This window comes from Rhinatrema bivittatum, chromosome 1, assembly GCF_901001135.1.
Source record: "Rhinatrema bivittatum chromosome 1, aRhiBiv1.1, whole genome shotgun sequence".
Taxonomy (NCBI): Eukaryota; Metazoa; Chordata; class Amphibia; order Gymnophiona; family Rhinatrematidae; genus Rhinatrema; species Rhinatrema bivittatum.
Window position 1 is genome coordinate 145,616,845 of NC_042615.1, and position 26,345 is coordinate 145,643,189.

At 44.7% G+C, this 26,345-nt stretch overlaps 1 protein-coding gene across 1 annotated transcript in view; it reads right to left on the reverse strand.

Moving 5' to 3' along the window:
- Nucleotides 1-270: 270 nt before the first annotated feature.
- Nucleotides 271-26,345, reverse strand: part of NIPAL1 (NIPA like domain containing 1) — a 65,700-nt gene continuing 39,625 nt past the window's right edge. Inside the window, exons 3-6 of the mRNA XM_029588193.1 lie at nucleotides 19,757-19,813; nucleotides 14,589-14,679; nucleotides 13,248-13,408; nucleotides 271-3,110 (exon numbers count right to left, since the gene is read on the reverse strand). Of these exons, the coding sequence (XP_029444053.1) occupies nucleotides 2,494-3,110; nucleotides 13,248-13,408; nucleotides 14,589-14,679; nucleotides 19,757-19,813 (926 nt within the window). The 3' untranslated portion in view covers nucleotides 271-2,493. The remainder of the gene's footprint in view (nucleotides 3,111-13,247; nucleotides 13,409-14,588; nucleotides 14,680-19,756; nucleotides 19,814-26,345) is intronic.

A 26,345-nucleotide genomic window follows, 5' to 3' on the forward strand; every position in this document is an offset into this window, starting at 1 on the left:
AGATTTCGATTTATTTTCATTTTAATTATTTCCTGTGACATTGCGTTGGAATTGAGCTGTGTCATTTACCATACCGTTCATTTAGTGAGTATAGTTTATGTTTTATCTTTTTTCATTCTTTTTCATTTCTAGAATTATGCGGTTTACATCTAGACACGGATTGCTTCTCACATGGACCATTATATGTTGCGTGTTCTAGAGTCGGCAAACCAGACAATCTCTATATCTTCACAGACAATGGAACAACAAAAAATATTGTATACCCACAAGCATTGTGAAATTAACCATATTCGAAACGTGCGCTTTCTCTTTTCTTTCTTCTCCATTTAACCAGACTGAGCCACAGCAAAGCGTGGCCGGGTACAGCTAATAGAAAATAAAAAGCAGAACAGTGTTTCGAGATGAGAGTCCTTTCTTCGACGGTGGGGGAATGGATGACCTACCAGGATTTCACATCTTGTAGGTCCACTAGCAAACAATTTATGAAACTCACAGGGAACTTCTCTCACCCTAACAGGCCCATGCAGGAAGCTGACCACTGAAACTGTGCGCTGAAATTCAGCAAACTGTTCCCTAATGGCCAAGCAATTTGTTTTTAAACTCCCGATACAGTAAGCTAACAGCATGCTAATGCAGCGGGAGTTAAAATGTGCATATACCGAGTTAAAATGCTTTCAGCACAGGTTGACACTGGGAGAAACACAAAGCAAATGCTTCAATCTGCTAAATTAAATGTATGCTTGTTCTTTTCATTAATGCATTCAATATGCTGCTCTACTGAAAACTCACTGCTCTAAAAAATAAGCTGATAGGGAAATGCAGAACTAATTTGTCCGCTGATGAATCAATGACTCATTTATTATTCTGTTCTTTTGCTCTGCTGCCTAATATTTGATAAGCCGAGAGCTGGATAGGATTTCCAAAGACACTTTGGACAAAACGTAAGCTGAGGTGACGGACTGAAAGCTGCAAAGTAAGGTTATCAAACTAAAAGCGACCCCTTTCCATTTGGAAGGCAGGAGGCCCCCAAACTGCTTTGACCACCCTTTTTTTCCACACACCCCTCCCATTTTATCTTCTTTATAATCCCCGTAGTCCTTCCACCCAAGGCAGCCTGAGGTCTCCTCTGAGAACCTCACTCAGCAACTCTTTTGTTGGCCTGAGACCCACTCTATTTCACCACCCTCCCGTCAACTCCATGGCTCACCTTACCGGACCAGAGACTCAAACTCACTTTTCCTGCTCTGCAGTGCAAATCTGAGTCATGGAACCTGACCCTGAACACCTTATTAGAAAAAAAAAATGTCTCCCTCTCTTTTTTTTTAATTTTCTGCATGTCTTGTCAGGAGTGTGTTGCTGAGAGTAGGATCTGGCTTCAGCAACCACCTGGGAAAAATCACCCCGCAGTGCACAGGGACAAAAACCGTCTCGTGGCTTGTCTCCTGGCGGCACCTGTAAAGAAACCCATCACCAGCAGCAGTATGACAATTTAAAAGAAACACCTCCACGTCCAAAGCACTCTGAAGGGTTTCTTCTTTTCCCTTTTCTTTCACAAGAAAGGAAGTCTTCTAGCACGACGAATGCAGACAGTAATCTTTGGTTATTGCAATAAAAAACGTGAAGTTATGCTTCAACTGGCAACAGGCTATTCGCATGGCCATAACCTTGTTAGCTCAAGGTCCACAGCGCGACCTGGGCACAAACCCTGAGATGACCCTTGAAAGTCCATCCTTTGGATTAACAATGTTAACAGGACCTTCTGCCTCTCTGATAACCTTCGCTTCTTGGTTGTTCAAAGAGTAGGGGGATATCAGCCTTGACGGCCTGGGTAAGCGCCACCCCCCTCATCAGTACTATCATAAAGCACATGACACTGTTGTGGGCTTCTTCCCCAGACGTGGCCACCCTTTCAGGGGTGCTCAATATTCATAAGGTCCCAAATTCAATGGAAAGTACATTATTATTACTGTACTTCTAACATTTCTGCAGCAGGACGAGGCAAAGAATTGATATGGGACCTTTTTCTCAAAACTCCTGGGAAATGTACAAGTATTTACACAGTTTAAAGTGCATTTCATTATAGGAAAAGCTATTTACATTGACAGGTATGAAATATGAAGGACAACATGCATTTCTTTGAATCATAAAAAGTGCGCATCTGCCAGTTTTGCATCTGAAAACTGAAGCCTCACAATTTATTAATGTCTCATGGTGCAACAGCTTTAATCAAGTTGCTGTTCTTGACAGTGACTAGTCACGTGCAAATTGTTTATTAGCCTCAAAGCTCACTGGAACTTGCATGTTGCGCATTAAAAAGAAACACTTTTCATGTATTACATACTGTTTAAAATTCTGGAGGCTTCAATAAAGAGTCCCGCATTCAGGATTTTGCAATTGGTTTAGAATTGATTGCACACGTATGTAAAAAAAAAAAAAAAGTCTGTAATTTCCAGGGGAAAAAAGTCTGCTTGTGGTAAGCAAAAACAGGGTGATTTAACGGAGTTCATTAGCTCTGCTGAACAATATATTATCATCATCATACACCAGAACTGGGCTTTCGGTGTTGTCTAGTAGGGTATGTTGGTCTTCACACCTGAAAGGTCCTTGTTTTTCTTTCTTCAAATTAGAAGCAATGTGATTCCAGGTCAGATTGGTATTTTTAAAAGCATGCAAAAGAAAGATGCCAGTGATTATGGTGAGGAATCCACACAGGGTCCCGATCATATCACCTGTGTTCATACTATTCCATTCTTTGAACAGAATGATAGAACAGGTCACAACCACAGTGGTGAAGAACACATAATAAATAGGGGTCACCAGTGAAGTGTTAAACATGTCCAGTGCTTTGTTGAGAAAAGTGATCTGAGTGCTGACCGAGAGCACCAACATGATCAGCAAGATAAAGAAGAGAGGGTGCTTGTAAACTGGCTTCTGATGTATGAAATCTTTCACCGCAATTCCCAGACCCTTGACAGAGGATACGGAGAAAGCGCCAATCAGTGAGCAAATGGAAATGTAGATCAATATATTTGTCTGACCTTTCTTTGGAGCCACAGCAAAGATCAGCACAAGACAAATAATAATTACAATTGATGCAAATGCAATAAATCCTGTTTGGGAGAAAAAAAGAACAAAGTTAATTAAAAGAATAAAAAAATGTAAGGTAAGCAAACATTTTACTAGTCAAGTGGTTCTTAACTTGGTTGGTCATTTAGGAGTATGAATATTTCTGGGGATCTCCTATGTATCAGAAAATAACTGAGGATGAAAGGTATGTGTATAGGTTTGAGGGTAGACTGGAGAAAGAATATAATTTTAATGTTCTAACTTAGAAATAAACTTTGTGAAACAATCCCAATAGGTTGAGAACTAGCACACATAGCAATCTAACTAGAAAAACTTGCAAAGAATTATGAGAGTTGCACTAAATTACTGTATATATTGTACAAACACTAATAGTCTGGTTCACCAAGGATTTTCTCCCTTTCTATGTCTATGGGAAAAGGCCTAGATAAACCAGATCCTAAATGTGAACATTGGACACTGGGACACACTTTCATTTCATTTCATATTTATATACTGCACATACCATACTATTATAGACAATCAAGGCGGTTCACAACAATGTAATACAAAATTACACTTCAAGTTACCTGCTGGAGTAAGAGCCTAAATGCTTAGCAACAGGTCATTTGAGGCTTGATTCATTCTTGTTCAGGACTTGGGAAAATTTCCAGTAAAAATGTATTCTGTTGCAAATCTTTTTCAAACCCAGATATATTACTAACCTTGACCATATTCTCCGGTAATAAAATCTGCAGCTTAATTGCACATTGAGGGGCGGATTTTAAAAGCCCTGCGCGCATAAATCCTTCCAGATTTACGTGCGCAGGGCCCTCACGCGCCGGCGCGCCTATTTTGCATAGGCCGCCGGCGCGCGTAAGTCCCGGGGCTTTCGAAAAGGGGGTGGGAGGGGACGTGCCGCGGCGTTTCGGGGGCGGGCCCGGGCGGCGTGGCGCTGGCCCGGGGGCGTGGCCGAGGCCTCCGGACCAGCCCCCGGGACCGGAACACGAGCGGGGCTGCCGGCCAGTGCGCGCAAAGTTACGCCTGCTGAAAGCAGGCGTAACTTTGCCGACAAAGGTGGGGGGGGGGGTTAGGTAGGGGAAGGGAGGGGAAGGTGGGAGGAGGGCGAAGGAAAGTTCCCTCCGAGGCCGCTCCAAAATCGGAGTGGCCTCGGAGGGAATAGGCAGCGCCGCTGGGCTCGGCGTGCGCAGGTTGCACAAATCTGCACCCCCTTGCGCGCCGACCCCGGATTTTATAAGATACGCGCGGCTACGCGTATTTTTTAAAGATCTACCCCTGATTGAATAAAAATGTTTTCTTCAATTTGTTTGAAATCTGCTACCAGTTAGTTTTGTGGTGTGTCCCCAAGTCCTGCCTCCTGCACTCCACGTCTTTTAGGTCTCGGAAGGGAGAATATCTTAGAATAATCAGATTTTGAACTTTTGACTGATTTGAATGAAATTTTTCTTACAAAAGTGGGTTCAAAGCTCCAATTGCTCATTAAATAAATAAACGGATATATTTGAGAGATAATTGAGGTCCACAAAAAATATTCAGGATGACTCAAAAAATACATATATAGTGCATACACTCCATGAATCGTTTCCACTTCTGCCCACAAACCAGCCTTAACCTGTGTAGCCTTTTCCTGTAGGGGAGCCATTCCACCCCCTTTATCATTTTGGTCACCCTTCTCTGCAGCTTTTCTAGTTCTGCTTACAAAAAACCCACCAATAAATGGAAAATAAACTCAAACTGTACATCCATCTAATAGGCCCAACAAAAAGATTAGCTGTTTGAATTATGTAAAAAGGCCTTCATTCCAGATCAGCTACTGCGCATGTACTACAGCAGTAATCTTAAAATTGTACAATCACTGATCCAGATCCCAAAACTTTTTCACATGATATACTGTGTGCTTATAGTAATGACAGCAGAAAAGGATCAAATGATCCATCCAGTCTGCCCAGCAAGATTCTTATGGTAATATCTACTGTGCCATGTAGGTCACACCTAGGTTTTTCTTAAGGGTAGTCCGTGAAGTTACCCCCAATCATTATGGATAAGGATAGGAATATTTACAATCAAAAAGGAAGCAACTGTGAAACCCATAAAAAATGACTGCCTTCCTGAAAATTCCAGCAATACTGACTTGTTTTGCTTTTGGACTTGGTCAAAATAGTAGTCCTATGCATATTTTCTTAATACTGCATATCAGTATCCCCAGACCATAAAAGTCAGGACCTGTGTTGGTTGCTGTCTGAATCCAATTCCCCTCCCCCCCATCAAAGCAGAGAGTGATGTTGCAATTGCATCAAAAGTATCGAGGCTTATTTTGTTGAAGGAGGTAATCCCCATGCTTCTGATAAGTGTAGTAACTTGCACCAAGCGGGTTACCACATACACTTTTTTTCTTCATTTCTGTCCTCTAGCCTTTAGGGATCCACAGTGTTTATCCCATGCCCCTTTGAATTCTTTGACTGTTTTTGTCTTCACCACCTCCTCTGGAAGGGCATTCCAGGCATCCACCACTCTCTCTCTATGAAGAAATATTCCCTTAAAAGTCTATATACTGGCTTCCTGCAGCTGCCTCTTTGAGGGTGTGTCAGGCATTGGAGAAAGGAGAGTTGGTCAGTGGATTTTGATTTCCTGAGTGCATTGTCTTGTCTTCTGTTCTCATCTGTTTCCTTTTACCTTGTTCTTTTGTTTTCTTTGTGTGAGTGAAAGGTTTTGTCAGTTTGTCCTGTTTGTCTATCTGTGTTTGTGTCAGGAGGAGTATTGGTGAGACGTGGTGAGGCATGGTGGTGAGGTGGAGGAGGAGTGGCGAGGAGGAGTGGTGAGGTGTGGTGGTGAGGCAGAAGTGGAGTGGTGAGGAGGAGTGATGAGGCGGAGGAAGAGTGGTGAGGAGGAGTGGTGAGGCATGGGAGGAACGATGAGGTGTGGTGGTGTTGAGGAATGGAGAGGATGGAACGTAAAAGGCAGAGGGAGAGAGGAAAGGCATGAGGAGAGGATGGCAAGGGACATGGACAGGACTATAGATAGGTAGGGGAGGAAGGGAATAGGTAGGCAAGTCCAGTGGGAGGAAGACAATAGCTAGGGATAGACAGAGAGGGAAGATGGGAGGGGAGTTGGTAGGGCAGGTGCAGGAGTGGGGAAGGAAGGGAAAGAAAAGAGGAGAGAGGATGAACTTGCTGCCCGGGATCGTCCTGATGGGTTGGATGGCCTAATAGACTGGCTTTGAGAATCTTGAACACTTTGCCTACCAGTACTGCTGGCTCCATCTTTCTCACGCCCCCTGGTGCTGAGTCCCACATTCGAGCCTAGCTCTCAGCATTCTGAAGAGCCCATGCAGTTGGGTTGGACCCACCTCTCACCGGAAGAAAGGCAGTGGAGACATTCCCAGGCTTGCTAGTCCCTATTCTTCAGTCACTTCGACTTTGTATTGAGATACAGGCCGGCGGCTAAGAATACCCGGGCTGATGCCCTCTCGCGAGCCTATGAAGCAAAGAAGACACCTGAACCCCCAGGATACATCATTGATCCAGCTTGTGTCCTGCTGTCTGCCGCCCTGTCAGTTCTGCAGCATCGCCAAAATGTCCTAGCCTGGGCCCACGACTCACCCATTGCAGGTCACCTGGGAAGGAAGCGAATCTTGGAGCTATTACAACAATACTATTGGTGGCCACAGGTAGAGAAGGACGTCAAGGCATACGTGGAATCATGCCCAACATGTGCTCATCAAAAGCCCATGGTAGGGTGACCTTGAGGGCTATTACAGCCGCTGCCGGTACCCAAAGAACCCTGGACCCATCTGCACTGATTTTGTGCTGGACTTCCCCCTCTCAAGCGGCTGCCGCATTATTTGGGTCATCATAGACCAATTTTCAAAGATGGCTCACTTCACGGCCCTCCCAGGTCTTCCCTCTGCTCCTGAATTGGTTAGACTATTTACCACCCACATCTTCCACTTGCACGGCCTCCCTCAACATATTGCTTCAGACTGGGGGGTGCAATTCACCGCCAAGTTCTGGCGTTCACTAAGCTGCAAGTTCAACATCCAACTGGATTTTACTACAGCCTACCACCCTCAAGGGAACGGCTAAGCAGAGCGGGTCAACTGTACCCTGAAGACTTTTCTTTAGTCATCTGTAAATGATCGCCAGGATGACTGGGCCAGCCTGCTTCCTTGGGCTGAGTTCTCACATAACTCGCATGTTAATTCTGCTACAGGCTCCTCTCCATTCCTCATTGTATATGGCAGACAACCTGCTCCACCACTTCCTATACCCTTAACAGTACCATCTCTGGTGGCCCAAATGACCGCCCTAGAACTCCAGGAACTCTGGGAGAAAACCCAAGACATGATCCAACGAGCTGCACTGAAAGCTAAGAAAACGACAGATAAACATCGACAAGCAGTGCCCAGTTCAAAATTGGAAACAAGGTTTGGCTCAGAACCCGGCACATTAAGCTCCAGGTACCCTCTATGCAGTTTGCCCCCCCCCCCTGTTATATCGGGTCTTTTCCCATCACCACGAGAATTGGACCTGTTACGTATCAGCTACAGCTGCCCTCCTCTTTTAGGATTCACAACTCTTTTCACGTTTCTCTACTTAAATCTCTGGTCCTGTCATGGCCACACCGGAAACTTCCAAAGCCTCAAAACCCGTCCTCCAAGGACGCCCAGATTTACCAAGTGGAAGAAGTCCTAGACATCCAAGTGGCATAATGGAAAGTGGGAATACTTAATTTCATGGGAAGGTTTCGGCCCAGAAGAAAACTCATGGGAGCCAGCTTCAATATTGTAGACAAGGGCCTTCTTAGGCAATTCCACTTGGCTCATCCCAAGAAGCCAAAACCCCTGGGGAGGAGGCATAGAGGAGGGGGTACAATTGCGGTCGCCGGCTGCAGAAGTCCATGGTCAGCGTCCCTCACCTCCGGGTCCAGGAAAGCCGCTCCTGAACTCACTTGGCCCATGCTGGTTCCCGGTCCTCCTCATGCAGCTTGGCCCTGCTCTTCGGTGTCTGCCGCCTCCATGCTGTCATCACCGCCAACTCCGCCGCCTGCTCCCCTAGGTGTGTGTGTGTGGCTCCCCTTCATATTTAAAGGGCCAGCAGTGAGAAATCTTCCCGTGGCCCCGGCCGATGATGTCAGGCTAGGGGACTATTTAAACCTGCCTGACCGTCAGCTCCCTGATTATCTGGTTAACTTTGAAAGTATATTCAATAGTGAAGCCACACTACTAAATATAGCTAGCTATCTTAAAGTTAGTCAGCTAACTGTAGCCGGCTAACTTTGGAACTGAACTTTGGCTCAACCAGACTTAGCTGGTTAAGTTATCCAGCTAACTCTGAATATCGGAGTTAGCCAGCTAATGCAGCTGGCTAATTCAACTCCTTCCAGTTACACCCTCGGAACAGGCACAGGCACAGAGGGTGGCACCAGCAGCACTGGGTCCCTGTTGTGCAAAGCACGTTGCACTGCCAAGCGCACTCAATGATCAAGTTCCGCCTCGAAAGCCTCCGATGAAGGAGCAGGCTGAGAGGGGAGAGGCGAGACCAGTCCCTCCTCAGGATACTCAGGAGGATCTGTGCCCGACACCAGAATCGGTTTGATTCTGTGTTTTGGGTGTGGTTTGCTTTTGCATGAAATGGAAGGATCAGTATACCCTGGACTAGAATCAATGGTCCTTATAGATCTTTATATTTATTAAAATTTCTTAATCGCTAATGCCATGTTGTCTATAGTCTTGCTTTTCATTTTCTGGAGTATGTGTTGTTCTGCAGTAGAAGACTGTAAAGGATGCTTTCTTAATTGACTTTATTCACTTTTAGCCACCCCTTGGCATGCTGGGCTTATGATGACAGCATCAGCTGGAGGAGGGAATGGTGACTAAAGAGGACAGAAGCAGTGAACTGACAGTGATTGGGGTCCCAGGCCAATTAGGATCATTGACCCCTTATTGGACCCTAACCACCCATCCAAGGCTAGGGGAGAGTGCTGTGGGACCTTGAACACTGCACGAATGGTCAATCTGCCCCAGAGGTCAGGAAGGAGGCTCCCCAAGAGATACAGAGAGGGACCCATCAGCGCCCGCTTGGGAACTAGATCCCTGGAGAGGGCAACAAAAAGCAAGATTTGTTTCTTAACCTAAGATTTTCAATTCAATTTCATTTCTGTATGAATATCTATGTGGTTTCATCTCTGGTAGGTGTAGTTTTGTGTAAGCATGAATGATGGGTAAGAACATAAGTATATACACATGCATACAGTAAGGGAGTAATTTTCAAAGCCATATAAGTGCATAAAACACAAGTTTATACATGTAAATGGCTTGTTATAAAATTTCCCGTGGTTTGTGGGCATAAAAGAATGTGCACAACCCAATTATGTGCATTCTTTTATTCGCACTAAAGATAGATGCTCTGGATGAGTGGTGTTAGGATTTACGCACACACTTTTCATTTTTAACAGCGCATGTAAATAAACATGCCAAAATCTAGCCCCAAAAACAGCAGGCATAACTTTGTGCGAGTGTGCGTATCATTCTGGATAATTTCAAAGTGCACTTGTGAGCATAAGTCTGCTGTGAAAACTGGTGGAACTTACACGCGTTTTTGCCGACTTCCTTATGCGGACTGAAAATGAGCCTCCCTGGGGATAATTTTATTACTGCCCATGTAGATTCAAAATCAGTCACCCACAGACTTTATACCAGTTTTTAAAGGGAATGTATGCACGTACATTCCCTCTGAAAATGACCCCATGAAAACTACCCACACACATTTACCCCTGAGAATTTGTGTGTGTAGTTTTTCCAAGGAAAATTACACACATACTTTGGGAAATTCAAAGATCTGCACATTAAGTATAACCCTGCCCCTGGCAACGCCTCTCCCTACTGCGGGTAAAAGTGCACGTAGAGGGACCCTACTGTCAGGGAGGCAATTTTGTAAAAGCCCATTTCTGCGGAAACTTATCCTCCCTGTTATCCGCTAGTGTTTGCATGGGAGGCAAAATGGGGTAAGATCGGAAGGGAGGGGCACATGTTGCAACGGAGAGTGGTAAGATAGCTGCGTAGGGTGCAGCATCTGGCAACGCACTTTTTTAAAAGCAAGTGCTGGAATCTGCTGTGGAGTAAGTGGTTCTCTCTCTCTTTAAAAGCAGCTTTCAAGGTGCAGCCAGTGATTCGTAGACAGCAGAAGTTTTGACACCTATCCCTCTCATGGCATGTGATAGAATAAAACAATATGCTGATTTTTGCCATGAGAGGAGAAGAAAATAGAAGTGACAGAATTGCTCTCACAGACAAGAATGAGAGCTGTTCGGCTGTGACAGGTGACCTTAGCCATGAGCAGAAGTAAATATACTTGAGTCAGAGAGCTCTGAAAGCCAAAGAAAGAGCCATCCGGAATATTTTTTAATGACCTTGATTATCTCCCAGTTCTCTCCATTTATTTAGCTATTGATTGACTGGAGCTTTTAACCCACTTTGTAAGAAAAATACCATCCAAAGCAATGTAAAGTTGAAAGCACAAAATCTGACTATTCTGAGGCCAAAAAGATTGGGGTTGGAATTGGGGGGAAATCAAGCTCTTGTTTAAGGGGGCACAGATACAAGGGTCGATATTCAGTCGCTGAGTGGTGTTCTTTCTTAGGCAGCCTTCACACAGTACTAAACACACACACCATGATACAAGATAAGAGATATACAATAATGAAAATATAGCTTTATTTACAGTACACATACATCATTTCCTTACATAATAAAAGAGCTCAGCGCTGGGCTCTGCAACGGATACAGAATCCGTGCCAGCCCTATTACATACCAGGATAAAGTATATAAGTATATGTTCTTCTGTTTGTGTGTCATTGTGTGTAGATGAAGACAGAGTGCACTTTCCTAGTCAGTAAACTCTGTCTTCATCTACACACAATGACACACAAACAGAAGAACATATACTTATAGCCGTAGAAAATGAAAAGTGGCTAGTTAAGTTAGCTGATTATACCTATCTGACTAACTTAACTGTGCCACTGAATATATCCAGCTATCTTAAAGTTAGTCGAATAGGTCTATCTGGCTAACTTTAGACCTGCCCCTACAGCTGGTTAAGTTAACTTTCATTATCTCCCATTTATATTGGAATTAGCCGGCTAACTCCGCTCCTCCTGGAAACGCCTGTTGCCCACCCTGGAATGCCTTAACTTAACCGGGTAACAGTTTTAAAATCGTGGTTTGGCCATTTAGACAGATGACTTTTCAGTTATCCGTCTAAATGGCTTTTGAATATCTTCCCCAGAATAACTAAAACACTAACTTGCTGAATGACTGGCAGGAAAGGAACACAGAGTGGAAGCAAGAGAGTTAAACTATTGTAACTGCAGTTCCACCAGGCTTATGCGCTGCAAACCCTCCCCATACCCACCTCTACCCCAATTTCTTACTCCAAGAGGAATAGTTGTTTTGAGTTCTTTCCAATTACAGTTCACCTCAATGTTCCCTCCTGATTGCAGAGTAGGGTGGTGGGATTCATTCAACATTTAGGTATCGGTGGTGTACTAAGGGGGGGGGGGGGGGGTTGTCCGCCCCGGGTGACATTGCCGCCAGCAGGAAGGTCCCGTGGCAGCACGGAGCAATGACATGCTATGGGGTTTCCCACTCCCCACAAGAAAAAGTGAGCTCCTGTGTAAGAAGAGGCCAGCATCAGAAACGAGGCCCTGTGGGGTGCCGGTGTATCTGGGAGCTTCCGGCAGAAGAAGAGGCCCTGTGGTGCCACCAGCATTTCCCAGAGCTGGCAGCAGAAGACGAAGCCCTGCGGTGCTGCCAGCAGCTGAAGAAGTGAGAGACTGGCCCTGTGAGAGTAAGTGCCAGGGTATGAGAGGGGTGTGTGTGTGTGTATGAGAGGGAGTGGGTATGTGTGTGTGTGTGTGAGTTTGAAAGGGTGCCTGTGTGTGTATGAGATGGTGAGTGGATATAAGAGTGAGTTTGTGTGTGTGCCTGGGTATACATCTGAGAGGGTTCTTGTCAGTGCAAATGTGTGGGAGGGTGCCCTTGTGTGTGTGTATGACAGGGTGCCTGTGAGCGGGGATGGGGGTGAGAGAGAGGAAGCGTGTGTATATGTGTGTGTGTGTGTGTGTGTGAGAGAGAGATGGAGGAAATGTGTGTGTCTGTCTTACACACACACACACATACACTAAAGCTCCCTCTGTCTCTCACCAAGTGTGTATGTGTGTGTGAGCCAGAGGGAGCATATTTTGTTTGTATTTCAGTGTGTGTGTGTGTGTACCCCCAGTTCATGACAATCTCAGGGTGACAGATACGGAGAGCGAGGGATTTTTAAAATCCTTATTAGTTTTAATTACTGGGTGTTATTTGATGTCTGCTGTTTTGAAATATTTTATCGTTGTTTAGGAACTTTTTAAAACTTTGTACAGGAGCTTCCAATTATTGAATATTATTCTATTCTTCAGCAGATTTGAAATGTATATTTTTAGTATGGTTTTACTACTCTGATTGATTTATATTTCTTGATTGTATTGCTTTGAGGAATAGTGATTTTCTGCTTTTCCGTTGTTGCATTGTATACAGAATTTGGCTTGTTGTGGTTTCCAGTTTAGTTTTTGTCTGCATGTGTGCGTGTGTGTGAGAGAGAAACACAGAGGAAGTGCGTGTGTGAGAGAGGTACAGAGAAAGTGTGTGTATGTGTCTCTTACCACACTCACACACATGCTCCCTCTGTCTCTCACCAAGCATGTATGTGTGTGTATGAGAGAGAGGGTGCATATTATGTGTGTATGTGTGTGCATGCGTGCCCCTGGTCTACAACAACCTTACAGTTGGGAGATTTTTAAAATCCTTATTAGTTTTAATTATTGGGTGTTATTTGATGTGTCTGCTGTTTTTAAATATTTTATCGATGTTTAGAAAATTTTAAAATTATATATTGGGGGATGCCAAAGAAGTATCCACCCCACATGCCAAATACTTTAGGTATGTCACTGTTAGGTATTATTTAAATGTGTAATTACGTGAAATAATTATAGTAACATAGTAAAATAGTAATGACGGCAGAAAAAGACCAAATTGGTCCATCTAGTCTGCCCTGCAAGCTTCCCAAGGTAGTAACTGCCACTCCGTGTAGGTTACCCCCCTGTTTCTCTTAAGGATTTAGTGTACAGACCTGGATCTCTCAGTTTCATTTCCATATCATGCAAAGAAGTTACTTCTTCCTCCGCCGGGGCATGGATAACCATAACTGTTGACCCTAAAATGCTTAATATGCAGCCAAGTTTGCCATGGATGTTCAGCTTCTCATTCAAATAATAGGATGATAATATCGCGCTATGTAAGAAAATACAAAAAAGCAACTTACTAGTAAGTGCACCTGGAATATTTCATTACAAATCAGGGTAAGCATGAAAAAATGATAGTAATAACATTTATATTTATTGCATTTCTACAGCAGGAATAAAATTGTGTAATGCTTGCATAATTAGGATATTATCTAGGCCTTTATAAATATATAATTTAGTAAAAGTTTGTTTATTAAGTAAAAGTGATGATACAGTATGGAAACAGAAATTAATATAAGAGAGGCACATATCTTCTTAACAATGAGTGAAAGTTGCTCTTGAAAGGGATAATTTTGAGGAACTCATGTACAGTAGTTGCAAAGCACACAGGAGCTTCTGCCATGCGTGCTCATTTTTCCTTTTGAAGAAGGTCCTAGCACAGGGCTTCCCAAAGTTGTCCTGGGGACCCCACAACTAGTCAGGTTTTCATGATATCCACAATGAATATGCACGAGATACATTTGCATACCATGGAGACTCCATTTATGCAAATTTATCTCATGCATATTCATTGCGGATACCCTGAAAACTCGACTGGCTGTGAGGTCCCCAGAACAGGTTTGGGAAGCCCTGCCCCAGCATAAAGTATGCATGATAAAAGCACCACATGCTTTGCACCCACTATTTGATCAGGGGGAAAGAATAAAGTTTTGAAAATGCCAAGTACATGAGCTGCTTTACTGCCTCGAACCAAACATGCTCAAAGGCATGATCCTTTTAAGTGCTGCTAGAAGTCTACCTACTGGGAACCCTTTGTCTACTTTTTTGCTTTTCTAAGGGCAATTTTTTAGACAGGCCAATTGTACAAGTAAATGGCTTTGCAAATTGCCCTTAATCGTTCGCATGGGGACAGTACCTTTTACCTGTGCATTTTGCACCAGTTTTCAAGCTTAAATATATGCGCACTCTCACTTTAAACCTGCCATGGATAGAGGACCTCTGGACACTTAGACCTGCTTTTCCTATGGATAATGTTTCACTGCAGGGGTCTTCACTAGAAGGCAGCCAGGGGTTTGGCCCCGAACAAAAAGGAGACTAATTTTGCACCACAGGCTGAACAAAAAATGTTTATGAGACCCTACATGTTTTCAGTTCCTTGAAGGCTTTGTGGAGAAATATTGACTCAGAAACTTGATTCTCTTTGGAAGTGAGTTTTCATGGATACGTACCATATCAGCACGCTCAGTGCACCCAAAGGTGTGACCAGCGTAGCAGGTGCAAAAGCGTAGGCAGCAAAATTGACAGCTTCTCCCACTCCCACTACAAAAAAAAAAAAAAAAGAGAAGCAATTACATGGTGACAGTGCTACACTTAGTTGAAAAGGAGTAATCTTCTATTGCTAAACTCATGTTTAAACAGTGCACTGCTACAAATTAGAGATGAGCATATTATCGTGGTGCAGACCAAGAATGGATCCTGCAAGCAAAGCTGATCCCCCTTGCCTTCCTTCCAGGCTGGGGGGTATTCACTTTGACAATTATTCATCGTGCCTTGTGGATAATTTCAATTTTCATCATGTTTCAAGGGGTTGGTGGTGGGAAGACCAAACATGGGTGGAGAAGAGAGCCAGAGTGGGGGAGACATTGATCAAGGGGGAAGGGTTTAAGGTGGAGAGAGAATCAAGAGAGGGATTGAAAGAAAGAGAGAAATTGGGGAAAACCAAAAATCGGGAGAATGGAGAAGCAATTCATAGGGGACAGAGTGAAAAAATGGCAGAGAGCCAGAGAAGAGGAAAGTGGGAATGGATTAAAAAAATGAAATTTAATTTTTTTAATTGCCTGATTTATTTAATATATTTCTATACCGGACTTCATGAATGGAATTCACATCAGGCCGGTTTACATGGAACTTAGGGGATTAACAAGTGTAACCAAACAAGAAGGCCGAAACAAGCAAAGTTACATATAAACAAGGGGATTGAACTTGGGGGCTATAGTAGCCAGGAATTAGGCAGAGCGGAATTAACAACATATAAATAATATATGACGGGTTAAGAGATTAGTAAACATCCCATTCCTTGGGCTGAGTCTGACGTGACATTTTGACTTAGGGGAAGGCTTGGAGGAAAAGCCACGTCTTAAGTTTTCTTCAAAAGGTAAGAAGGCAGGGTTCCAGTCTTAGGTCGTGTTTATGTTGGTGATTATGTTGGTCATGTATATTCTTCCCAAAATCCATAAAAATCCGGACAGTCCTCCTGGACGGCCCATCATTTCCGCGAATGGCTCGCTACTTGAGCCTTTATCCATCTTTGTGGACAAAGAGATTTTTAAATCTGTTTTCAAATTACTGTCTTTTAATAGGGATTTAGCTGATGTCACCACTACTTTGCATGAGTATTCTGGTCCCCTTGAGGATTTGTTTTGGTTATGACTGACATTACTTCACTTTACACTAACATTTCCCCAAAATGAAATCATAATGATTTTAGAACATACATTGACTCAGCATTCAGAATCCATTAGAGTTCCCATTTTATTTTTATGTGAATTATCACATTTTGTTTTGAAGTACAATTTTTTCATGATTGAATCTTTATTTTTTTCAACAGATTAAGAGAATGGCAATGAGGGCCACAATGTCCCCCGATGGCACCAATCTGTATATAGGCAGTTTTGAAAACCAGTTCCTAACTGATTGCACTTATCAATTACATTTAAAATTAAAGCGGCGGTTCATATATCATATATTTGTGATTTGGGGAGAGAGAAAGAGAGCTTGATAAGTCTAAAAAATGCAACTTATTCGTCTAAGTAGCGCTTTTTGGACTTATCTGAGTATGTATGAAAGCCAGATAAGTAAAAAAAAAAAAAGAGCTATTTAGCTGAATAACAGGTCTATACAGTTATGCCGCGTTAGAGTGCGGCAGTGCCAGGCGCACCCTCGTTCCCCGCATGCACAGTTCTCTTCACCTACCGCTCGATACTCTCTTCAAATTGCATGCAAATGCATGCCGCGTCTGCGAAGCGTTAGGCGAAGGTTAGGCCCGCGCAACCCATTTTACTGTATAGAGCGCCTAGACAGTATCCTGGGTGCGCGGGCCTAACGCTTCACGGCCACGCTGGTATCTGTCATTTCAAATGACAGGTACCAGGAAGTGGACAGTTATGTTCTCCGATGCTCAGCAAACTTTTCCCCAGCCCCCGCTCACCTGCCCTGGCCGCGTCCGGTCTCCGGTGCAGCCCCAGTCCTGTCCCCTCCTCCCGAAGCAAAAAAAAACAAACCGAAAAAGTAGCAAGAGAGCGAGGGGAGAGACGGGCAATGCTAGTCCCTTCTCCTCTCCTCCCGAAGCAGGGCACGAAAAGCAGCCTTGCTCCGGGAGGAGGGGGGGGGCAGTTTAAAGCGACGAAGCGACTTACTTTTGCAGCCCCCCCCCCCGGACATCGGCGACGACCGCGGCTCCAGCCTCCAGCTGTCAGACAGACGCATCGCACGTGGGAAAGCGGCCCCTATGCGTGCAATTGGCTGCTCAAGACATGACGTCACAACGTTTGGCGTCACGGCATGTGACATCACGTCTTGAGCAGCCAATTGCACGCATAGGGGCCGCTTTCCCAGCAGTGTGGCACAGATCTTCTTCTCCATGCTCTCTGATCCTATAGCTTCACGGAAGACACTACCAGGGTGGCACCCGCAAAATCTTCCCATTTGCCAAAGAAGTCGGAAGGTGCTGGCAGCTGTCCCAGGGCCTAGAGATGGCCCATGACGTCCTGAAACTCCAGGACAAATCTGGAGAGAGTCAAGCTCAAAAAAAGTGGCGCTAGACACGGACGCCGGAGGGAAACGGGCTGGCACGGTGTGCGCAGTGGCAACATTCACCATGCAAATGGCCCCAGCTTTCTTTTCACCAACGTATAGCTCCCCATGCTTCTTTATGGGTGGGGAAGAGAGAATAACTTTTAATTTAAACTCTGGCAAAGGTGCTGACGCAAATTCCCTAAATCCTGAGAATAGGGTCCTGGCTTGTGAATTACAAAACGAATCCTAATCTCTAGTCTAGAGGTGTCATGGATGCTTATAAATTATAATCCACGCGGTCACAATTTTTGGATTAATCCACTCTTGCTAACCCTTTTTGTTTCTTAATGAAGGGGGTGCAGCTGAGCAGTAACTCCTGAGCTCTGCGCTGGGAACCCCAAAACCCATCACCGAAGACTTGCAAGTGGGGTCACAAAAAACAGCCCCAGGATGAAAATCAGGGTTGAAGAACCGTGCAGACAGGCTCCAGTTTGTTTGTTTCTAAACATTAATGGGGTCATGTTGCTACTAGTTTGATGCTAAGTTAAACTAATTTTCCAAGGAAAAATGATCACAGAATAACTACCTGCACACGTTTACACCTGCTGAGTTGTGCAGGTAGAGTTTCCTAGAAAAAGTATGCGTGTAATTTCAAAGCCCGCCCCAACCCCATCCACAAGAATCATATTGGGCAGGCAATTTGTCAAAAGCCCATATCTGCAAGTAATTACCCATGGAAATGGCTGTGAAAGTGACCCTCCTAAAAAACATAAGAACATGCCATACTGGGTCAGACCGAGGGTCCTTCAAGCCCAGCATCCTGTTTCCAACAGTGGCCAATCCAAGTCACAAGTACCTGGCAGGACCCCACACAGTAGTTAGATCCCACGCAGCTAACACCCAGGGTTAAATTAATGGCTTTCCCCAAGTCTGTCTGGTCAGTAAAGGTTTATGGACTTTTCCTCCAGGGACTTGCCCAAACCTTTTTTTTAAACCCAGCTACACTACCTACCTTTACCCTCTAAGAAGGCAATTTACAAAAATCATTTAAGTCACTATTCACCCAGGTAAATGGACTTTTGACAACTAACCTATTCTGTATGTGGGGAAAAATTTGGGCAGAGATCAACAATGCATGCACTTTTACCCGTAGGCTCCGAGGCTGGCTTGGGCAACAACACATGCGGTTTCAAAAGGAAAACGTATCCACAGAAAAAGCGGGAATTTTTTTCAGAGGGAAAGTACGTTCAGACCTTCCCTTTGAGAACTGGTGCAAAGTCCGCAGGTAAAGGCGCCCTTGGATTTTGCAGCTACCTGACTAGTTTTGAAAACTGGCCCCTAAGAGGGGAATTTTCAAAGCCATTTTGCCAGGGTCCATGGTTCTGTGCAGAAGTACTGTGTATATTGCCCATATCATGCCCAGCCGGGTAGAGCAGAGGCCTTTCTGCAGGTGTGCTTAGGACGAGGTAGTAAAATAGAGCACTCAGCATTTTAAGAGGTGCTCGTGTTAAAAGGCCCGTATACACGAGTATCTGGGCCGAGCACAAGCAACTCGCATTTTAAAATGGTCCAATTACATGCTTATATGCGTACGAGTGAGCAACCAAATATGCAAGAAAAAGAGGCGGAGTTAGGGCGTGCTGGGGGCATTCCAGGGCAGGCCCAACAGTTATGTGCGTACATCTGTATTTTAAATTTGGCGGCTGCAGCGCACGGAGGGCTGTTAGCTGTGCATATTTATTTCTGCTCTCGATGAGGTGTAAGTCTGAAGAAAACGCTTTTTTAGGCCTAAAACGACAGGGTGGGGGGGGTCTAAGTAAACTGGCTGGAGTATAGGCTGAAGAACCAGAGGAGTCTGGATGACGGGAGAGATAAGCTGGGCAAACTGGTGGACTATTTGGTAAAACTGGGATTGTCCTTCACGCGCGCAAGTTTTCAAATCTGCTTACATGCGAGCACTAAAGCCAACAAAGTTCTAAGTAAGATATCGAACTATGTTTGCTCGTGCAACCGCTTAAAATTAGGAGCACACATATATGCAACGGTGTATTTTAAAACATACACGCACAGTTGCATGCACGATTTAAAATTCCTGTGCATGTATGGGTGTCCGCGTGCTCATTTTAAAGTTACCATCTTTATGCTCTTTTACCCCTCCTCAGCCACCAGTTTAACTAGAGGGTGCAAGCTACTTGGGTGCTTTTAGCGTGCACACTTCATGCTAAGCTAATTTTCCAAAAGAAACTAGCCAGGTAGCTAAAAGTCCACATCCTGAAAGTGTGCAAGTGGTTTGCATCTACTTGGGCTACTCAAAATAGCCCCTAAATAAACTGCCCTCTCTGGTTGAACTAGAATCTGAAAATCTATGCAACTTTCTTATTGATAAGGTTTGCAATTTAAAACTTGGCGAGTGTGCAGGAGCGGGTGCTTGGGGGGGGGGGGGGAGGGTGATGATATCAAGTAACTTGATTTTGTGGGAGGTGTGTGAGATTGTCACGGCTCCAAAGTGCATCCTGTGACTGTTTTGCCGCTCCCAAATTAGTCCTGAGCAGACAAAGATGAGGAACTGCCAATGGCAAGATAGGATATTTCTCTGACTTACTTGAAATCAATCCGGCCCACCAAAGCCATTCCTTCAGGTATGAAAATCCGCCTTGACCTGTAAAAATATTTGTTTTTCATTAGCGAGAGTTGCAAAACAAACAAAAAAAAAACAAACCCAAACAATAAGCCTTCAGCTTTCTGTTGCTTCCAAAAGAATGCTGAAGGAATTCCAATAAAAGCACACGAGGGAGAGGGAGAAGAGAGCTGTGTATGCCTGGAAGAGAGGGGGAAACCCAGCCCACAAATAAAAAGTTAAAAACTAGGAAGAAGAAAATGCGTGTCATTCAAATGTAGCGTGCACTGGCTGGAATGAGTTTATTCTTTACACTCTGTGCCTTTGTAAGCAGCCACCCAAAAGAATTGTTCTAAGGCTTATAGGTTATATTTACCCCATTTACTGCTGAACTCACATTTTTACACATTCAGTTAAGACACAGTAAAAATGAATTAGGTCTAGGGATGGTTCTTTCTGGATCACAGCATCATCACACCACACTATGACTTCTCACTGTCACAAGATCTCAGCTCCTGCAAGAATCCTCTGTGTGCAGCACACTTTTGATTTGGGTTCTACTCTTCCATGGCTGTAGCTATAATGCCGACGAGTTAACTGCAAATGCAGCTCATGACAACTGAACCTTATTCTAGTGTGGAAGCACGCTGCTGTCACCCAGGTAGGCGGTTTTGGCAGCAGGAACTCGTTTTTAGCTGCTGGAGCCTGATTTACTGTCATGGAAGGATGGAAGGAATGAACTGAGTCACACAGTTAAGCTGCACAACTCAACAGATTTGTTTTGATAGACAACACATCCTGTTGAGCAACAAAATCCAGTTTAAAATTTGCATGCGGTGTTTGTTTCTGTCTAGGATAGCTGATGTGTTACAGCTGGCACTGACATTGCAGTATGATTGTATTAGCAGGGTGGAGAACTTTGCAGGCAAGGCTGGGCTCTACTGTGGTGGTAAACCGAACCTTTTGCAGACTCACATCTTGAAGCAAATAAATTGCAACACACATACATTACTCCTGGGGGAATTCTGCGCAAAAAAATTAAAAATTCTGCAAATATTATATTGGTCAAAATAACACAATTTACATGACAGTCTTTAAGTAATTACATTTTAAATTAATACAGAAGAAAGTTATTACTTAGAGATGCAGAATTTTAAATATTTTGAGCAGAATTTCCCTAGAAATTCAGTGTAAGAGTGTTCCTTCCACTCGCTCTCTCTACTCCCCTGGCCACTTTGCCCTCTCAGGCCCCCATCTGCCTGTATCTCTCCCCTCCACCTCAAGGCTCAATCCCTTCCACTCTATTGCCAGTCCCAGAGTTTGACCCCGTTCTCAGTTCTGCCCCTCACACAGGCTCCCTCTGTCCCTCCCTCTCTCACACATATGCTCCCTCTCAATAGTACACATACACACATCCTCATACAGGCTCTCACTCTCTCACACACACACACATCCCCTCATACGGGTCCCTATCTCTTGCATACACACCCACACAAGCTCCCTTTCTCTCTCTCACACATACATCCTCACACAGGCTACCTATGTCTCTCTCTCATGCACCCCTTCACACAGGCTGTCTCACACGTACACAATCCCTTCACACAGGCTAGCACCCTCACATACACATGATCCCTTTTTCATACACGCGAGCTCCCAATCTCTCACACACATACACACTCCTTCACAATCTCCTCATATAGGCTCCCTCTCTCTGGCACCCACACTCAAGCACCCCCCACCGCTCTCTCTCACCCCCTCCTGCTCACCCCCCTGCTCTCTCTCTCACACCCTCCACTCCCCTCTCTCACACCCCTCTCCCTGCTCTCACCCTTCCCTCTCTCACCCCCTCCCCTCTCCTCTCTCACACCTCCTCCTCTTTCTCACACCCCTCTCCCTCTCCTCTCACACACACACATTCTCTCTCACCGGGGCCTTTATCTTCGCCGCGAGCAAAGCACACTCCGTTCGCGGCACACGGGGCCTTCATTTTCGCTGCGAACAGTGCGCGTCCCTCGGTACCAGGGGCCTTCATCTTCGCCACGAGTGGAGAGCGTCCCGCGGCACGCTAGTGCCTTCATCTTCGCGCGCTCCGTTTACGGCATGCTAGGGTCTCCTCTGCCTTTTTCTGTGCAGAATTGCCAAATTCTGGGAAGAAAATGGCAATTCTGCGCTGGGGGGAATTCTGCTCTCCGCAGTAGCGCAGGATTCCCCAGGCCTAATGCATGTCCCAGGCAGTTAGATCACCTGAGGCTGTGGACAGCAGTGAAAACTTTGCTGCTTCATGGGAGTAAAGTGAGGGGGGAGCAGATCTTCATGAAACCAGTCTACACTATAAAGTAGAGAAACAGCAGTAAAATGACTTGACTGACACTAAATCATTCAGCATAAACAAACTGAAGATATCATCAGTTACATAAAACGCGTGTGTACAGTGTTGATTCTTTACTGAATATATTTACTGTGTCTATCTATATTATCTCTCCTTCTACACATTTGGATATTATTTGAGTTAACAAAAATTCACTAATCATTAGATAAATTAAGATAGAGTTAAATTTTTAGACTCAGAAAACAAGATTATAACAAATATCTTGTTTTCACATGGATCCTGGAGGTGTTGACACTCCTTGTGACCTTGGGCACGTCATTGCACCCTCCAGTGCCTCAGATACAAATTTAGGGTCAGATTTACGAAGGCTTTTCTCTCATGTTGTGCCTATGAGACAAATGTTTAGTAAAGGAAGCCCTTAGATTTCAAGCCCTCTGGAGCACAGAAATACCTACTATACTTAAGCTGTAAGACACCATGAGCTTGGGTTTGAAAAGGCAAGGAAACAAATCTAAAATCCAAATCATCTTTGTGTCATTGTTTTACTCCTTCCCCGCCCCCACCTTTGTCACTCCTAGTTGAATCCCTCCTTTCTAATTTATCTAGTTTTTGCTCTGTTACTGCGTTCTATTGTTTACCGTTCTTTGTAAAGGCAATGCCTATATATACATTGGTTGTAAGTTACATGTAAACCGACACGATGTGCAAACGGTTGTCGGTATATAAAACCGTTTAAATAAATAAATAAATAAATAAATAAAATCTTGCTCATAGTTACACGGAGAGTCAGGAGCAGATGCAAGCTTCGAATTGATGACCCAAGATTTAACCTGGATCACAGGCCAATGCACTAACTACTACACTGCTCCCTATCCAGTTTTCAAATGAAGCCATGATTAGGGAAAGCAGAGGCAGAATTCAGTAGTCCAGTTTTTTCACGTAGATAAGCAGCTGAATTAGCCATGCTGTCCGGGTACGTCTTCCGTGCCACTAGGTGGCGGAGCTCTCTAAGTATAGCAAAGTCTTTCAGCCAGGTGCTCCCTCTTATATCCTCTCTGATTCACCTCAGGCTCCTCAGTCAGTTTTTTTCCGCGCAGCAGTTGGCACGAGGAGCTCTGCTCTCCTGTGAGAGAAACTTTCTGAAGTAAAAAAAAAAAACCAAAACAGCAGCACTTCTTCATTTCAGTAGCAGTGAGAAGAATGCCACGTCCTGGTTTCAAATTTTGTTCTTGTGGCAAAATTATATCAGCCACCGATGGCCACACATCCTGTTACTTGTGTCTGGGTCCTTCCCATGACCAAGTAAATTGTGAGGACTGTGGACATATGTCCCCACGAGCCCAGCGTCAGCGGGCAGCCAGGATACAGGATCTTCAAGCCAGGACTTCGGATTCCTATGCCCCATCTGAGGCCTCAGTAAGGTCTTCACCAGGCCCGAGGAGAAGGAAGAGGTCTCCCTCATCGAGGAGAGCCTGCTCAGTAGACCCTGCGGGGTTAGAACACCCACCGTTGCTTGCCCGCGAAAAAAACACGCGGCGCATCAATGATCAACAGTCAGACGTGCCGACGTGACTCAGAAATGAAAAAGCGTCGAGGTACCAGGACAGGTACAGCGCATCGACGCACCAAGGATGTGCGACTCATCGACGCACCGTGGGACGTTCGACGCATCGACGCACCGAGAACTGTTCGACGCTTTCGCCTGCATCTCCTACTTCACATAGAACCTTGTCATCTGAGTCCATAGTTTCTATTGGTACATTAAGCCCTGGTCAACCTCAACCGGATCCAGGTCATGATTCAGAAGAGGTAATCCCATCTACTCTTCCACCAAGTACGGAGCCAATACCATCTCCGTTGACTTCAGGTCTGGCTACTCAAGCTATGACCCAAATTACCAATATTCTATCTCAGTTCCTACAATCAGTAGAAAAATCAAATATTCCACCTCAACCGGCTACCTTGCCAACGATTCCAGTGGCCCCTACCGTACCGGATCCAGTACACAAGGTCCATCCAGTACCACATTCATCCCCAACTGAATATGATACTGATTCTTCTGCAGATGATTCCACGGGTTACCCATCTGACCCTGCAGAGATACCTCCAGAACCATCTTCACCCCCAGAAGATTTATCTTACTCTCAATTCATCGAGAAGATTTGCCAATTCTTAAAAGTTGAAACCAGGAAACTACCTGACCCATGTCAGGAAATGATGGGCATATTAAAAATTTTTGATGCCCCCACAGATCCTATAGCCCTACCTCAGTATTCTGTTCTCACACAGCTGATAGAAAAATCCTGGGAGACTCCACTGTCCACAACACCAACATCCAGGAAGATAGATATGAAATATAAAATGAAGGATTCTCCTTTTCATGCTTCCACTCAGCTTCCACATAACTCGATTGTCGTTGAGTCAGTGATGCAGAAGGCACGAAAACCTCGTATTCATGCAAATACACCACCACATAAAGACCATAAGCTATTGGATGAGTTTGCAAGGAAATCCTTTAATTCATCAATGTTAAACACACGAATTCAGAATCACCAATTCTATATTACTCAGTACCTATTTGACAATTTACAGGCACTTAAGTCAGGTCTACAGCAGAAATTTCCCGATATGCCTTTACCTCCTCAATACCACAGGGGTTCAGAAATGCTCTGGCTGCACGTCATCTCGCATAGCTTCATTCCAGCGCCATATGAGATGATGTCCATGACAAATTAGCAAATTTTCCATGTCGTCCAGACAACCTTTTCGGAGATAAATTCACTGAAACGGTATCGAAGATTAAGGAGCAGAAGACGGCTGTCCTCTCCTTGACTTCACCACATCAGCCATCCACTTCATGACGACAATATCCTACCTCAGCTTCATGCAGAAGACCCCCCTTTAGGCCATTTAAACAATTTTCATACAATAAGCCTCAGCCCTACCAAACTTCTAGACAACAACCATACCAATCTCAAGTGCCTCGCCAAAGGACAAGGACCCCTCGCCAGCCTAGACAACAGGCGGACCCTCAACCCACCAAACCTCAGACCTGTTTTTAAGAATTCCACCGCCACTGTCTCATCACCCCCCAGTAGGGGGCAGATTATCAAAATTTCTTCCTGCCTGGAATCATATCACATCAGATCAATGGGTGTTATCGATCATAGCCCATGGTAACAATCTTCATTTCTCACCCCTCCCAACCCTTCCACATTGGGTTCCGCAAAAACAATTAACATCTCACAAAGAACGTCTGCTGAAAGAAATTCAGAATCTTCTACAAAACAACTGCATTCAGAGGCTATCTTCCCAGCAATTCTGTCTGGGATTCTACTCCCAATATTTCCTAATTCCCATGAAATCAGGAGGACTGCGTCCGATATTGGATCTCCGTTCCCTGAACAAAGATCTCTACAGGGAGAAATTCAAAATTATTTCTCTCAAATCCATCCTTCCCTTTCTTCAACCAAAGGATTGGGATGTGCTCCCTGGACTTAAAGGATGCCTATGCACACATTCCAATACACCCCGGCTCCTGGTGCTACCTATGTTTCCAGGCGGACAATCAACATTACCAATACAAGGTTCTCCCATTCGGCCTCTCCTCTGCCCCCAGAGTATTCACCAAGTATTTAGCAGTGGCGGTGGCGCACCTTCGTCGTCAAGGGGTGCAAATATTTCCTTATCTGGATGACTGGCTCCTAGTAGCCTCCAATCAGACCCTGTTATGGGCCAATCTCCTACGAACTATTTCTTGCCTAGACAATCTAGGCCTTCTCATAAATTACAAAAAATCACATCTGCAGCCCACTCAAACTTTACAATTCATAGGGGCCGTCATCGACACAATACAGGACAAGGCTTTCCTTCCCCATCTGACAGCAGTGGCTCTCTCTACTCTGGCTACAGATCTCCTTCAGACTTCGATAACATCTGCTCGCCATATTCTAACTCTTCTTGGCCACATGGCAGCTACCATATATGTAGTCCCTCATTCACGACTCCACATGCGTCGCCTACAATGGGGACTGAAAAGCCAATGGAATCAATTTCTCCATCCATTATACACTCTCATTACCATGACAAACAGTATGAAAACAGACCTTCAGTGGTGGATTTCTCCATCAACACTGCAGACAGGGGCGCCATTGAGGCCGTTACGACATCATCTAATACTCACCACAGATGCCTCCCCCAAGGGTTGGAGAGCTCATCTAGACCAATTGACAACTCAAGGTTTAT